The 17,397-nt window shown below is 35.7% G+C and overlaps 1 protein-coding gene across 2 annotated transcripts in view; it reads right to left on the reverse strand.

Annotated features, from left to right (window-relative positions):
- The window catches only part of GLG1 (golgi glycoprotein 1), a 128,762-nt gene that overhangs the window by 63,142 nt on the left and 48,223 nt on the right, over positions 1 to 17,397 (reverse strand). For both annotated transcript variants that reach the window (XM_074199495.1, XM_074199499.1), the window contains exons 2-4: positions 7,080 to 7,112; positions 3,498 to 3,584; positions 1,222 to 1,437 (exon numbers count right to left, since the gene is read on the reverse strand). In XM_074199495.1, the coding sequence (XP_074055596.1) occupies positions 1,222 to 1,437; positions 3,498 to 3,584; positions 7,080 to 7,112 (336 nt within the window). The remainder of the gene's footprint in view (positions 1 to 1,221; positions 1,438 to 3,497; positions 3,585 to 7,079; positions 7,113 to 17,397) is intronic.

Below are 17,397 nucleotides of genomic sequence, written 5' to 3' on the forward strand. Positions count from 1 at the left end.
CAACCAGAGGAAGAAAACCAAAACACCCAGAAAAAAAACACCCCTACCAAATCTGATGAACACTATAAAAAATTCTCTCTTATGTATCTCTTTCCCTTAATACTAATTCCAAAATTACTAATTTGTAAGTAAGTTTAACAAAATACATATGTAAATGCTAACCTGTCTGTTCTCTACTGAGGGGAGGGGGATGGGAAGGGTGGAGGGAAATTTTTTAACTTGGAAATATGCATGTATAAATGGATGAAAATAAAAATAAATAAATTTAAAAAGGGGGGGGGTGTTGTTTGATGATGTCAACCTTCAACTCAATACCTAGGACCAACCAGAAGCCCCTGTGTGGCCCTGAAAACTCCTCAATCAAAAATTACCTTCCTGATCCCTGCCCCCCATGCAGACAGTCCAACCAAACTGGCCAACCTGCTGCCTTCACACACAATAAACCATCTGCTGCCTTTGCACCTTGGCATTGGCCAGGTGCCTAGGTTGGAGTGCATTCCCTCCTTCCCTGCTTGGGCCTGCTGAAATCACAGGTTTCCTTAAAGATTCAATTGCAGTGTTATCTTCCAAGCACCTCATCTCCTCTTTCAGGAAACTGCACTTAGTTTATATAACTCTAAGCGTGTGCACATTGTCTTCTCTACTGGAACCTCACCTCCTGAAGGGTCAGTATTTGTATCTGTGGGTAGGTTCTTTCAGCACAGTGAAGAGATGCCTCATAAATGTTTGTGGATTCAGAACTGTCTCATCATTCTGAAGATAAAACTATTCTTAGCAACAGAATAATTCTCACCATGATACCTCAGATAAATATTTAAAATATTTTATAAAAGCAAACCAGAGAAATAATACCAACACATTTTCTACAGTTTCAAGAGATAAGAATACTCTTTCCTGGACAGTAACAAAGAAATGCATAGAATGGGTAATCCTAAAACAGTGTACAAGATGGTTCATGAAAAGAAGGTCAGATAAGGCTTCTGTGTATGGTTTCTTCTACTTCTAAGATTTATTTCCTATAAGGAGCCTGATGAGCTTGTCACACAACGGGGAAGAAGGTGGAAGGCAGTAGGATTCTTCACATTTTGGCTCTGACTACAACAATGAGCAAGGGTTCTCTTTAGGAAAGGGGCTAGAAGATATATTTTGTATAACACCAGGTTCCTAACTCTTTTAAACACTAAGTCCAAGAGAACCTTTTGGCCATTTTGATGTGGCTACCTTTTCTCCAAGACGGATACTGCCACACTTCAGAATGTTGATGTCATTTTTGCAGTCATCCATGAAGCCACAGATCAGACGATAGTCACTGAAGATAATAGCTGTCATCTTAGTTATATACTGATGACATTGGTATTCAGTGATGTTGCCTCTGTGATCCACCAAACATGAGACCAAGTAGCCCTTCCCAACTGGTTCATCAGCACATTCTTTAATCTGTTCAAAGAAAAGTTGATTTAGAGCAGCAATTTATGTTAATCTCAAATAATGTTAAATCAAATTTCAAAATAAAATGGTGTTTTACATGTAGTCATATCACTACTCTGCAAACAATCATTTTGCTTCTAAAAGGAGCAAATCATTTAGCAGCTCAAGTTTTGGTACCTAAACTACTTAGTAATTCCTCAAGTAAAGCAAAGTGATGAGGGACCCTGGTCTAGGGAACAGTCTTTAAGGGATGTGAAAATCTAGAAACAAGATATGGGCACTGGTAGTAATGATTTCATGTCCTAATTTAGTGCAGGTATAGAGGAAGTAGATTGTTATTTCATAACTAAGCAAAAGGTTAAAGTACATTATTTCTTATTTGGGATAACTATAATTTTCATCACCTCTACTTGAAACTATGTTTTAAATCTGGTAAAATACAAAATAAATCTCACAATGGCATGGGGGAAAAAAAAACCACATTTTTAAGTTGGTAGTCAGGCTATTATTGTTATCTGGCAAAAGCTATAAGATCAATGGAATTGTAAGGAGTACAGCAGGTATTCTGTGCCACTTCAAATGCTGCAACCTGGGGACTAGGTAATGCCCTGACATGCTACAAAACCAAGAGCTCCATCCCAGAGCAGGTATGCATCTCAGGTGGTGGCCCCTCTATCCCCATTTACCATAAATTAGTAGTCTGTGCAGTCACTAGGGTTCAATCAGCAGTCTCTGTCATGCCACCATTACCTCTGCACATCAGACAAAGGCTTAAGAGCCCAACCCACTCTCCTATCACTGCTATGACTGCAGAATATGTACCAGTATAAAATAAGCTCCATTAATGAATGCAAATAAATGAAAAGTGGGCAGCATTTGGTGTAGTTGTAGTATAAGCAAATGAACATGGCTTTAATCCCAAAGATTACTTATTGGCTTTTTGGAAGCCAGAATCTCAGAACCAAGAGGTAAGGAGTCCTAAGAGAGTCCCAACAACCCCCTGATTGCTGTTATCTCATTTTCCTGACTCAAGCATTTAACTCTCTACTGAATAAAGGGAACCACCCTTCTTCATTCTTCCAAGAGAGAAGTTGTCAGCAGGTCACGCTGAGATCCAACAATAAGCACACACAGCCTTAGTCCTAGCATAGTAAGTTCTTAATGTTTAATAAGTTGATTTTAATTAGACACTCTCAAACTGTGGCATTAGTAGAGTTATTTAATTGTAGAGACCAGAAGCTGCTGTTTCTAAGGAAATATGAAAATAGGGCAGATTCTTACTCACTTTATTAGGAGATCTGCTCTGAACCTGGCCCATAAGACTATCCATGTAAAATGAGAGGTCCCCTAGGAATCTTTAGCCCAAAGATTCTGGGTTATACTGACTCCAATGAGTATGGATTTTATACATCATTAAGGTACTAGTGATATTAATATAGGTGCCAAATGGGCAGCACCATACATGTGAATTCTGCTATGAGTGCTATCTCCTGGTAGCTCTGGTGGTCCAGGATTGAGGTGTTGGAAATGTCATTTTGCGTTAAGAGTCAGTTCTGTGTTCCTGCTTCCCCATTCTACACTGGCTTGCCAGCTATACTGACCTTCACTCACATATGGCTAGAGGAAAAAGCCCAAAGAATTTTTAGTATTTCAACACAGTCAACAGCTTAAAAAAAAAAACAAAATACCAAAACTTCAATATTTGAGTGCTTTTAGGAACCCCAATGTTAAGAGACCAGGTATTTTAATGTGTCTGGAAATATGGCAGCAAAGAACAACTCTGAATTTTATCAGGACTCATCTATGACTCATGAGTCAATGGGGTTCTTAAGGAAGAACAGTACTCACATGGTGAACATTTTCTGAAAAATGTTTTTAGTTTATTAGTTTATGCTGCTTTATAACACTTCCAATATGCTTTTTATCTCAACTCCACCCAACATGCCCACCTCCCCCCAAAAAATCAATAAAAAGAAAAATATATCAGTTCTTTCCCTTTTACATTTGGTCTAGCATATAAATATTTTCCCTAAGTCTACTGTCCATCCACAAATTCTTTTATAACTTACTTCTGATATGGTAGATTTGCAGACTTCTCTGGCCACAGATTCAAATTTGGGGTCTGTAGTAAGATTCAGTTTGTAATTCCACAACAACTGTGGCAAAAGGGGGAAAAAAAAGGTTAGGATGATGGAATATTTAGGACCATTACTAGTTAAGTTACTGCAAAAAAAAGACAAAAATCCACAGAAGAAAGGCAGATAAAATACAACTATATTTTCAAAGTAACAAAGACAGTAAGATTATATGTCACAACATTCTTGGTTGTATGAAAGAAAAAATTCTGAGGGAACAAAATTAAAAACACTAATAAGATACCTTTCAAAAATACATGTAAAGGGGGCAGTTAGGTGGCATAGTAAATACAACATCAACCATGGAATCAGGAGGACCTGAGTTCAAATCCACTCTCAGACACTTAATTGCCTTAGCTGTGTGACTCTGGGCAAGTCACTTAATCCAAATGCCTTAAATAAATAAAATTTTTCAAAAAAATAAAAATAAAATACATCAACTATTAAAAGACCAAGAAAATCAGGTTTATCATTGTATGATTGGGGGGGAAAATGCAAGGAAAAAACAAAAACATAGACAAGGTATATCAATTTTAATTTAAAACAGTATGCCAAACATTACATATTATAGCCACAAAACAGGATTTTGGGGAGATACTTTTCTCTCCAAATGCCAGCAGGGATAATATTTATTCCCCAATAAAAAAAATGCTTTAAAAAGAATGAAGGTGCTTCCTATCTGTGGCAATATTCCCTTGTCATTGTGAAAACTCAAGTATTCAAGTTTGAATAATTTGGAAAAACAGAATGGGAAAGAAAATAGGAGGGGGAAACAGTAGAGAATCAATATTACAGTATGGTTATAAACAATAACTACATGTGAAAAGAGTCTAAGCAATCTAAGAGATACAATGGACATGAAGCTGATTGGATGTCATTATTGGACATATAGCAATGGAATATAGATATATTCATCAATTGAAATGCACCCAACCATCTAGGCCCATATTAATCCAAATTGTTAACATTTTATAAAGGAGACTAGTAAATTATTAGGGGCACATGATTTAACCGCCAACAAATCAACGTTATATAGAGAGGGTTTTTCTTTCCAAAAACCTTTTACAAATGAAATCCATTTAACTTGTTCTAGAAGATTATGGGTCAGTTCATTTGTGCTAGATTCTCTATTTCCTGGATTGTTCCACAGTTTTGTTATATAATAAATTTTACAGACAATATTTGGTTTGGTTTTTCACAAGTCCTTGAAATATTACTGTAAATAAAATTATCTGGGCTACCTGTTTGAAATAAAATAAAACCTCCATTATAGTTAATATCCTACTTTCACTGTATATTATTATCCTTTTATGTTTATGCTTTGATGCCTCCACTTGATTATATGTTCTTTCAATAAATAAGCATTTCTTGCAACTACTATCTGCCAGTCACTGAGAATACAAATACAAAATATGAAACAGGAATATATATTTATATTCTGAGACAACACAAATATATAAAGAGAATACTTATATACAGAATAAATACAAAATATCAGGCAGTTAGGAAAGGGGAGTAGGAGCAGTGGGGGATAGAGAAGGAATCCTTGAAAGTAAACAATATTATACTCTATACTATAAAATCTAAATGTTAATTTAGAAAATTAAAATTAAAAAATTAAAATCACTTCCCCACTTGAAAAATCCTAACCCATAATCAATCTTAAATGTGAATTTCTATGCTGAACATATCCAGAAGGGCATAGCTCCCCTTGAAAGTCTTTTTAGTCAAGATTACATTTCATATACAGCATATCATTTGGTGCTCTATAAATATGAATACAAGAACTAGTTAATGGAAATTCTGTGACAGGATTTTACAATTTTAAAAAGTGATATTACTAATCAACTAGAATTTGAAGCCATGGAAACAGGTATGCTACATTTTGCTCAACTAAAGTCCAAGAACATTATGAGGAAACTTAATAACTATGTTACAGTATTAATGAAAATCTATCAGTTAATATTAATAAATTAATGGGGCTGCTAGGTGATGCAGAGGCTACATTGTCAGGTCTGGAGTCAGGAGACCTGAGCACAAATTCAGCCTCAGATACTTCCCAACTATGTAAACTTGGGCAAATCACTTAATCTTATTTGCCTCAGTTTTCTCATTTGTAAAATGAGCTGGAGAAGGAAACAGCAAACTACTTCAGTATCCTTGCTAAGAGATCCCTAAATGGAGTCACAAAGACTTGGATGTAACTGAACAGCAATTAATCTACAGAACCAAACAAAAGTTGGTGCTTTAAAACCAGCATGGCTCATTAAGTAAGTTTGTTCAATGAGAAATTCTAAGTCAAAAAAAATCAATTTTAATATGCTTAGCAATCAGGAACTGGATTCTGGCTGATGGAGTCAGTCACAGAACTTAGTTCCCTTGGTCCTTAAATAAAAGATGAGATTCACCTTCTTAGAAGAGTACAGCTTTAGTTACTGATAAAGAAATCCTACACTAGAATAGAATGTAAGCTTGTTGAGGGTGAAGATGATTTAATTCATGTCTATACATCCCACCCTCTGCACCTAGTAAAGTATTTGAGACATAATAAATGCTGTTGTTGTTAATTACAGTTTTTAATCTCATATCATGGGGCAGGGTCTGCATGGCCAGAAAAGATCTTGTAAAACAAAAAACTAATTTATTTCCTAAATACTGGGGGCCAAAGCCCTGAATTAAAATATATCTTCCTTATGTTGATCCATTGTTACTCACATCTATCTGTTACAGAGTAACTGCCTGATTGAAAGTTTTGAGTCACAGAACAATAAATATGAATCCCAGGACATGTCTCAAATATCCTAATGCTAAAAAATAAGGAACAGTCTTATGAGACTGGGTAGGAATTTTCTGACAAAGCAAGGGTCTTTTGAATGTCTTTAGCATCAAATTAAGCTAATATCGAGACTCTCAAAACTATTGTGCTCTGTAAATTAACTAATTTGGGATAAAAATTCTCCTTTGATGAACATAATGCTAAAGGTGGAATTCTTTCTATTTTAATATAAACTACAAATAAAAGGGGAGGGTGGTTCCTTTTAGAAATCCTAACAGGAAGAAAATATAATTCACAATGCTACTAGACCTTTTTTCCATGGGAAACATAAATGTAGTCAATATTTAATTATTTGTTACTGGATTCCATTTCTGGTAGTTGGAAATACAACAACCTTTCTCATCCTTGGTTTCGGCATTTACAATGTTTTATAGAACTTTAATGATTCAATATTACAATTCTTCATTAGATGTAATCCAGGTGTAATAGGTAAAAAAAAAAAAAGAATCTCATAGAATCAATTTGACAAATTAGCATTTCTTTATTTCCAGATCACTAAAAATGAGGAATGCCAATGCATATTATCAGAAAGTTGGGGGGAAAAAAAACCATTTAACATGACCCTCTGTTAACATAACCAAGATTGCTTTAAGTAAACTACTGAAACTACTTAAAGGAGCCAGTCTACAATGTCTATAATCATAAAGCTGAATGCAAACAAACATGAAATCTATACTTACATGGTTGCAGTCTGATGAAATTTCATTGTCAGGCTAGAAGAGGAAAAAAAATAAGAAGAAATATGTAAGTATATGAAAAGATAAAGTCCATACATTTGAATTATGTTTTTAAAATAGGTTCTTCAACACAGGGAACAGTATTTAAACTTACAAAACTCAAGACTGATGAGTAGGGGAAATCATCCAAAAGAAAGTGATGCCATAAGCCATACTCAGAAATGGTAGAGTGTGAAGTAGGCAGACAATTAAACTACATAACTACTTCAGAGGATAGGTTGTTTGCACATTTCAAAACTGGAAGATGGTCCAGCATAATAAAGGTGCACTTAAAGCTAACTCTCAACATAGGAAAATCCTTATAAAAAAAAAGATAGTAAATTTCTTCAACGAATTTAAAATATTTTATGATTTAGAAAAATTTCCATCTGTATACAACTTCATGAATATACTTGTTTTGTAAAAACAATATCTATATAATCAAATGTAGAATTAGTTTTTTTTCAGAAACTACATGATCTGACAACTGGGTGTTATCTGAAATGGAATTTGAAATGAATTTAGCAGTTTTATTGCTATATAGGAATGCTGATCATTTGGGGCATTACATTGATTTTGGCTACTTTATTGACATCATCTACTATCCTAGCATGATTAAACAGAAGGAGTTCTAGATTTTAAGTCAAGTGAGTCTCAGTTTGAATCCTACCTCCAAACTTTTGTTATACAGCCATAAGCAAGTCACAACTTTTTTAAGCCTCAATTTTCGGATTTGTAAAATGTGAAGTGTTGTTGTCAGGAACAAATGAGACATATAAAGTCATTTACAATGCTTAAAGCAGGATGAAAAGGTCAACAATAAAATGAAGGAGCTGAATTCTTCATACCTTCTTGTATAGACAGGTTAAGATTCAACAAAATTTCTAGAAACATATCAATTTTTAAAAATGTATTTTATTAAAATAAAATGTATTTATTTATTGTTTCAAAGCATTTTTAAAAAAGCTCATTATTTGCAGCTTATGATTATGGTCCCCTACCCCTTCACCTTAATAACTCCAAGTAGGCTACAGTCCAAGCAGATGTGTTTTAGAATGAAATAACTAGAAGAGAGTTTAAAAGCCCTTAATTGAACCAACCATTACAGAGGCTAAGGAGAAGATTGTGATTTTCCTAAGGTGAATGTGCTAATAAATATAGAAGGAGATTAAAAGCTTTGCCTAAGTTGTCCAAAAGTCTTCTCCAGTTCCACTGCTATTTGTTTTGATACTAATCTACAATACCTACCACTTCAGAATCAATAAACAAAGTTCAGTTATCCCTCTTGATCCCTAAATTCTTTAGACATAACAGGTCCATTTTCTCTAAGCAACATTAAAACATTAAGTGATAAAAAAATTTCATTTATGGATGAACTGTACTTTAAAAAATTCAAAGACTAAGTGATACTAAATCTCTAAATATAAATATAAAGCTGATGTAAAAAAAAAGGTATTTGTAAAGTGAATCCTACTTCTCAGAATTTATTCACTGGGAGTACAAAATGCTTCCATTGAAGTAATAAAGTCACATCTTAACTCCAAAGAGGCAAGAAAAAAGAAACACCTATTAATGTATGACAGCCGATAAAAATAGAACCTTTTAATTCCAGCAAAACTTCTACTTCTCCACCAGCAAGTCAAAACAGAATATCAATCCTCATAACTAAAATCCTATTAGTGCTTCATTTTGTCTCCATCATGGAATATTTCTGTTGTTTATGGCTCACACTGACTACAAGTACCTACAAGATTCTCCCTGCAGGGAGGGAGGGAGGGAGGTAGGTAGGAAAGGAGGGTCATTAATGAGAGGGAATATAGGATCACAAATCTAAGATTAAAAGGGCCTCTAATGGCATCTATCTAACCCATTGTACTGATGAAGACACCAAGGACCAGGTAGCTTGTGACCTGCTGAAAGTTCCACAGCTTAGTGTGATATATAGTGGAATGGGAGTTAAATGGAGCTAAATTTGATGTCAGAAATTCAGCTTCAAGTTCTGACACTTTCTCTGGGTCTCAGCTTTATCACACTGCCTCCTAACATCATAAATGAATTTTGATCACAGAAATGCTCCAATTCACTAAAGATTATTTCTCTATGAGTCTTCATTCCCTGCTTCCTGGAGTGGAGGAGAAGATGATATTTTTCTTTTTCTTTTTCTTTTTTCTTTTTAAAGATTTTATTTATTTCAAGTTTTATAATTTTTCACCTAATCTTACTTTCCTCCCCCCCAGAAGGCAAGTTGCCAGTCTTTACATTGTTTCCATGGTATACCATTGATCCAAATTGAATGTGATGAGAGAGAAATCATATCCTTAAGGAAGAAACATAAAAAGAGATAACAAGATCAGACAATAAGACAACAGGTTTTTTTCCCCTCAATTAAAGGTAATAGTCCTTGCCCAAACTTCAAAGTTGTTTCTCTAGATATAGATGGTATTCTCCATCACAGACAGACCCAAATTGTCCCTGATTGTTGCAATGATGGAATGAAAGTCCATCAAGGTTGATCATCACCTCCATGTTGCTGTTAGGGTAGGGTATTCCAATGTTTTTCTGGTTCTACTCATCTGACTCAGCAGATGATATTTTTTTCTAATTAACTTGCTCAGATAAAGGAATCCTGGTGTGTTCATCTTAAGGTTTTTAGGGTCTAAAATGCTTTCAATGACAGTGAGGAGGCTCCTTCCTTTGGAATTGAGATCTTGCACTTTTATGCAACATTTTCTCAATTCCTTTCAACCATAAAAATCAAACATGGTATAATTTATTTAGAGGGGGGATTAGTAGAAAGGATATCAATACCAACTGAGCCTACAGAGTGTGCAAGAAAAAACAATTGGTTCCCCCTTAGAATTCCTTAGAATCAATGACTTGAAAAAGACCAAAACCAAGTAATTGTTCATTTTTACTTGTAGAGCAGAACTAACCAATAAAAGTTCTTTTAAGAAAGAAGCCATTGTCCTATTTCTTCTTCACACAGTAGGTGTTTAGTTCATGTTTGCTCAATCAAATTAAGAACTCATAGCAAGGGGCAGCTAGGTGTTGTAGTGGATAAAGCACAGGCCTTGGAGTCAGGAGCACCTGGGTTCAAATCTGGTCTCAAGACACTTCATAATTACCTAGCTGTGTGGCCTTGGGCAAGCCACTTAACCCCATTGCCATGCAAAAACCTAAAAAAAAAAAAAGAACCTCATAGCAAGATCTCAGAAGAGGAGGCTAGTTCTGATCAAACGAGCTCATTTTCTTTGCTATCCCACCTGCTGTTTCACAATCTAATACCCACATTGGGGAAACAGCATTTACAACCCAAATAAAAATAGACAATTAATATAATTTATCATAAAGAATCCAAGAGTCTAATAAAATAGGTAGTGTGGGTTCAAGTTTGGCCTCAGTCAAGCCAAGCTGCATCTGAAAAAATGGGGATAACACTTGTACGGTAATCTCTGGGATGTTAAGAAGCCTCAAATGAGATTGTACACAAATGTATATTACCACATAGGACAATATCAGATTTCTTACCCAGATGACTGGAACGGTAAGTTATTTTGAGATTTTTTTTTTCTGAGGAGAATTTGAATGGGACATGACACCAAAGATCTGTTGCTTTGTGGGATCAGCTGCAAGGCCTGGGGGCCCGGGGCACATAAGCTCAGGGTCTGAGATGCCAGCCAAGAGTTAGGATTTGAATACCCTCCTCCTTCCTCATCTCTGTCCCTTGAATTTCTTAACTCTCTTCAACTGTCACCTCAAATGACACTTCTTACATATGAAATGACCTTTCCTACCTCCCTCCTCAGGTGTTATTTTTCACCTAACTTCCTGTACTGAAATTTATTTTGAATTTTGTTGTTGCTGTTCAGGAGTTTTTCAGTTGTCTCTCTTACTCTTTGTGACTCCAACTCTTTGTGATCTTGGCAAAGATACTGGAGTTGTCTGCCATTTCCTCCTCCAGTTTATTTAGCAGATGAAGAAACCAAGGATAAACAATTAAGTGACTTGGCCAGCCAATAAGTGTCAAATTGAATCTTCATGAGTTCAGGGCCACTGCATTACCTAGCTCTCTCATTTTTTATTTACCTTTAATTTTTATATTTCCAGTGCCTAGTATAATGACTGATCTTTAAAAACAACCGCCTGCTGAATTTAACTAAATGTTGTTAACAGAAAACTGGTACATTTTCATCAATGTATTTGATGAAATTATTAAAAATGCTTAAAAGTAAATCTCAAAAAAAAATTTTGAACTGTGTGATTGTTAATTACTTGCAAATATATCACAATTCTATTATAATAGAAATAGTGCATTCTTATTCTTACAGAATTGGTCATTACATATACTCATATGATAGCTGAGGAGTCAGTGTGGCATAGTGGATAGGGTGCTAATGCATTTGAAATCAGAAGATGCATTTTAACTAGGAAATTTGAGATATGTGTCCATTTAAGAGTCTATCTTTTTTGTGAGAAAGGTTTTTTTGCACACCTTAAAATACTGTATCACTGTGTAATGTTTTGTATTTTTTTTGTTGTTTGTTTTGGTGGGATTTGGGGAAGCATAGTTAATTTAAAAAAAAATAGTGGCAGCTAGGATTGGAATCAAGACGACTCATCTTCCTGAATTCAAATCTAGACTCAGTCACTTACTAGTTGTGTGACCCTGGGCAAAGCACTTTGCCCTGCTCTCCTTTATTTCCTCAACTGTGAAATGAGATGAAGGAAATGGCAAACCCCTCCAATATCTCTGCCAAATGAGGTCACAAAGATTTGAACACAACTGAACCAAATAAATATTTTGTTTTTGGAGATAGCATGGTGAAACAAAGCAAAACAGTGAATTTGAATCTGGAGATAGAAAAGCTGGGATAAATTCTTTGCTGCCTGTGTGACCCTGAAGAAATCACCTAACTTCTCCTACACTTTACTTAGGCTTGAATAGCTGGTGATAATGTACTTCATACCATCCTTGGAGAGAAGCTGAAAAACTGTGGATCAAGAACTGGTTTTATGGCTAAACTCAAAAGTAGCTCTTAGGTCAATATTGATGCAACTGAAGGTCTCCAGAAAGTGCTGAGCACAGAGTCTGGTGCTTTACCAATGCTTGCTAGCTGACTGACTAAAGAACTGGGGATCTGTGCATGAACCTAGGTGAACAACATGGTCATCAAATCTGTGGACGATACAAAGCTAGAAAGGCAAAAAGCAGAATGACGACAGTCAGGACCCAATAGAAGCTTGACACACAGAAGACGAAATGCAGTCACGACACATATGGATCCTTTACAAGTACCAGATGGAGGGAGGCATTATTAGACAGCAGTGAAAAAACATCTCCAGATCTTAGTAAGTTGGATAATAAAAAAAGAATTAGCACTATGCTGTGGCCATCAATGAAAGTTACTAAGATTGAGGGTTCCATTAAGATCCCAGGAAGAGAAAGGATCACCTTTATCAGAATTCTTGTGATATGCTTTTCAGAGCTAGGCAACAGTCTAGAAAGGATACTGATCTCCTATAAAGTGCCTAAGGCAAGACAAGGCAAGGTTGGAGAAAGTCCTTGACCCCATGTCATATGAGGAGCAGTTAATGGAACTGGGGAGAATAAAAGATTGGAAGTAACCAAGAGACAATTTCTTCCCTTCTTTCCTGGGTGATGTAGGAATTTGTTTTGCAAAACTTCACAATATTTGTAAAAAAGCTTTGTTTTTCTTGTCTCCTCAAAGCGTAAGGGAGAAGAGAGAGAATTTGAAACTGAAAATAAATAACAACTAGGGAGTAAGGAAGTATCACTACCAATAGAATCAGAATAGTTACAAATATTTCAAAAGCGATTAACACCATAATGTCTAATATATATGGAACCTACCCATGTCCAACCAAAGCCCTGACCACAAAAAAATGGGAGATTTGAATCACTTGTCTCATTCAGATTGGCAGGCATGAACATAATACTGGCATAAGAAAAATATCCTAAGTTTGAAATTCTTCAACAAAACAGGAATGAAAGAATATTCTTAGGAAAGGACACAGTTAAAAATTATGCTTTCAGCAAATTATTTTGGCACAAATAAAGCACAGGTGTATTCTTTATAAAAAGAATTGATTTACTGCTGATTCTGACTCAAGTACCATATTTGAATTTATTTAAGTTCCTGGTGTTGTATAAATACTGAAAAGGTCAGACAGTCTTAGTTTTGCCTATCCATATGCTTTCCAAGGTCCCAAGATTCCTGGTAAACTAAAATCAAACAGTTCAGCTTGCAGGCATGCTACATAAACAGGTCTAGGGTCTGTTGTCCTAAGATCAAGATTCTAAATTTCACTTGGGAAAGGTTTATGCCTACAGCTGTAATCAAAATATTCCTAACTCCTGGGTTAGACAAAAGTCACTAATTTTGAGAAAGGAAACCTTGGAGGTCACTAATAGGCACAAAAGTCCATGCAATCTTGCACTGCCAACAAAAAGGAATTCAGACTTTGAAACAGAGAAAAGATTTTATATATGCTTCCAAAATTTAACTTTGCTATGACTTCTATTCACAAAGCTTTAAAATGCTAAAAATTACAGCAGTCATTTCAAAAATGTCACCAACTTAATTGCTCTGAATTGAGAGATAATAAGGAAGCTAGTGTCTAGTAAGAGTTGACATTTAATGGGGCAGCTAGGTGGCTCAGTGGATATAGTACTGAGTTCAAATGTGCTCTCACACATTTAATTAATTACCTAGCTGTGTGACCTTGGACAAGTCACTTGATCCCACTGCCTTGCCAAAAACAAACAAAAAAAGAGTTGACATTTATATTAAGGGCAAAAAATTCAACTGCCCCATCCCACTAAAGTACTGATAGCTTTGTAACAGATGAGAACATCTTTATTAATCAAAGAAATAAGACTAATGTCAGCTTCCCATATAAATATTGTAAGTATGGGTGTATTTGTAGGTTAGCAAAACATCTCAAAACTTTATCTAATTTGATCTTTATAAAGCCCCAGGTGAGATAATAAATACTACAGGTATTATTATCCCTAATCTAAAGAAATTGAGAAACAAAGTTTAAAATGATCTGTATTGGGCAGCAAGATGATGAAGTGGATAGAGCACTAGTTCCTACAGTCAGGAGGACCTGTGTTCAAATATGGCCTCAGACACTTAAAAATCTAGCTGCATGACTGTTGACAAGTCACTTAACCCCAATGCCTTGCAAAAAAAAAATGACCTGCAGGTGGTCAAAGAGTTATCTAAATTGGGGGTATATGAATCAGGATCTTCCTGACTACAAGTCCAAAAGAATGAAGACTTAATTTGAAGCCTCTGAATATTGAGTCTATAAACTTCAAATAGTTAAAAGATGGAAGGATGATTGCTATTGGAAAGCATCACTTTTAATTAAAACAAGTGACTCTAAAGGAATGCCACAAACAGTCTAAAAGAGAAAGAGGAAGAATCATTTTGTAGTCTATGAGATTTAGGGTAACTAGATAAGAATGTGGGAGGGCACTGAAAGACTAATGAATTTGCATGCTCTCTGGAATGTTAAAACTCCTCAGGATTTTATTATGAAATATAGCAAAGTAAACAAGATAAAAAAAACTTTTTCTTCCTGAAGGGTCAACAAGCACTTAAGACAGAGTGACTAACAAAAGGCTAGGTGGGGTTGCTTGGTAGACATAGAATGGAGATAAGGAAAGACAGTCAGAGCACCAGCAGAAGCAGAGGGGCAGCTCAGGTTTTTTAGCCTAGTCCTTTATCTGGGCACTGAGAGCAAAAGGGGAAATCCCTCTCCCCTTACAGATGGAAACCAAGTGGAGGGTTGAAGACTGGGGTTTGTAATAGAGACAGAATACAAATTTTAATTAAACAATGAAACAACAGGAGTTAATTTACATCTCAAGAGCAAAGACCCTTCACCCATTTAAAAAGATTTAACAGCTTTTAAGATTACAGAATTTGTTTCTGTTACATTCTTAATTCTTTACATCAATTTCAAACCACAGCATTTCCATTTGCATCATCAGCATGAACCCCACCTAAATTTCCTAAGCCTACCCCACTAGTGGAATAAGAATATTTTCAGCAGGAGGTAAAAGACCAAAATTGTTTTGTCCAGTGCTGATGAGGGAAATAATCTGTTAATCTGAAAGCAGAAGGAAAATTCAGAATATACCCAGGAAGTTAATTTTGGATTGCTCTGTTAAAGACCTAAAATTTCAAAGCCAAATATGTGAGGTTTTCATTTGAACACTGTTTGTTCTTTTTTTCACACACACACATACAAATACATATACACAATGCTAAATATAATAAGATTTCTTTAGCGAGTACTTGGCCTTCATATTGGTCACTTTGTCAATTTAGTAAATTTAAGATTCCCGGCTGTCTCCTCTATGTTAATTACAGACTCAGGACAAAGACCAGGATCCTGGGAGACAATGAGAGGTTAATGATTTTCTCTATTCTGTTTTTGTATAAAAGTTTTCCTCTTTGTCAGTTCCAGTATGGTCAATCCCTTGATGGCCACCACCTTTGGGTTAGAGGTAAGATCTTAGAGAATAAAACTAAACCCAGTACTTTCTTTGACAAAAATAATTAAAATTGGTCTTCCTTGTTTTCACTGCTTCACCTATAAAATGGGGCAACAACTCTGGTTCCTCAGCCCTTTGTGATAGGGTTATAAATTTCCAGATGGAAAGGCAAGTTAAGAGAGAGTAGTGTCATGAGAAAGGGTAGTGAACAAAGCCCATTGCCAGAGAACTAAGAAGAAAGAAGTCTTAGATGCATTTACAAATGCCCATAGTCATTAAGTGTCAAAGCCAGGATTTAAATTCAGGTCCTGAGAACTCAATTAAAAAAAATTTGATGAATATATTTCAATATAATTGCATTCCTTTGTACCTAAATGTATTTTATATGACACATTTTTAAACTGCATGGTTTTCTTGGCAAAGATACTGGAATGATGGGCCATTTTCTTTTCTACCTCAATTTACAGAGAAGGAAACTGAAGAAAACAAGATAAAGTGACCTGTCCAGGGTCACACACAGCCAGTGTCTGAGACTGGATTTGATCTCAGGAATACGAGTCTTTTTTTTGGGGGGAGGGGTAAATTTTATTTAAGGCAATGGAGTTAAGTGACTTGCCCAAGGTCACATAACTAGGCAATTATTAAGTGTCTAAGGCCAAACTGGAACTCAAGCCCTTCTGAATCCAGGGCCAGGCTTTATCCACTGTACCACCTAGCTGCCCAAGATGAGTCTTCTTGACTTCTGGCCCTATACTCTATCCTCTTGCTTCCCGTGGCAGCCAATGAAAAATTCCATCAGCTTCGTCAAATTGAAAAGTCTCACACTGAAGGGAAGTGTTGAGTTGACATACAATAAAGGTCTTTCCTCCACTGATTTTTTTTCATGTGCTATTTGTGACCAAAAAAAATTCAAGACCTAGTAACCACGCATCTCTATTGAGTCTAGAGAACAACTTCTCTAGATTTGGGGGTCATCCACAATCAGGTCTACACCTGAAGCTTTTCAATCTTGGTAGATTTTATCAGTCATTTATTCTCTTGGCATAAGTTTTCAGAACTCAAGGTCCCCTCCAAATCATGATGTGGTATAAAAGAAAAAGTTTTTTTTCAAGGCCTCATTCCTGTTGGGCAAACATAAAAAGACTGGGAAGAAAAGGAAACTGGTGATGAGAACAGCTCATTGATTTAGTTCTGTAACTCTACCACTTATAAGAAGCCTAATCAAAACATCAAGGAATGCTCTTAATTAATCAATCAATAAACACTGATTAAGCACCTGCACTGTGCTAAGCCCCCCCCCACACACAAATAGACAAAAAGAAGCAGAAGACAATCCTTGCCTTCAAGGAGCTTACAATCTACTAGAGAGACAACATGCAAACAAATCTACACAAAGCAAGTTAGATACACACTAAAAAGTAAATAATTAACAGTAGAAAAGCATTAGAATGAAGAGAGGTTTGTGAAGGTCTTCAATAGAAGAGGGAATTTGAGACTTAAATCTGGGAAATCAATAGACAAAGTGGAAAAGGGGAGGGTATTCCAAGGATGAGAACAGTCAGAAATGAAGTAGCAAGGAATCCATACTGGAAAAGTAAGAGAGGGATGGGTTATGAAGGGCTTTGTATTTTAAATCCAGATCATCATCAGAAAAGTATATTTTCTCCAAACATTTTCCCAGGCAGCGTGGTGTAGCACTAGCTCTTGGGTCTAGAGGACCTCAGCAACTTGTCGCCTATCTCAGACTTTATT

This window comes from Macrotis lagotis, chromosome 1, assembly GCF_037893015.1.
Source record: "Macrotis lagotis isolate mMagLag1 chromosome 1, bilby.v1.9.chrom.fasta, whole genome shotgun sequence".
NCBI classification, from domain to species: Eukaryota; Metazoa; Chordata; class Mammalia; order Peramelemorphia; family Peramelidae; genus Macrotis; species Macrotis lagotis.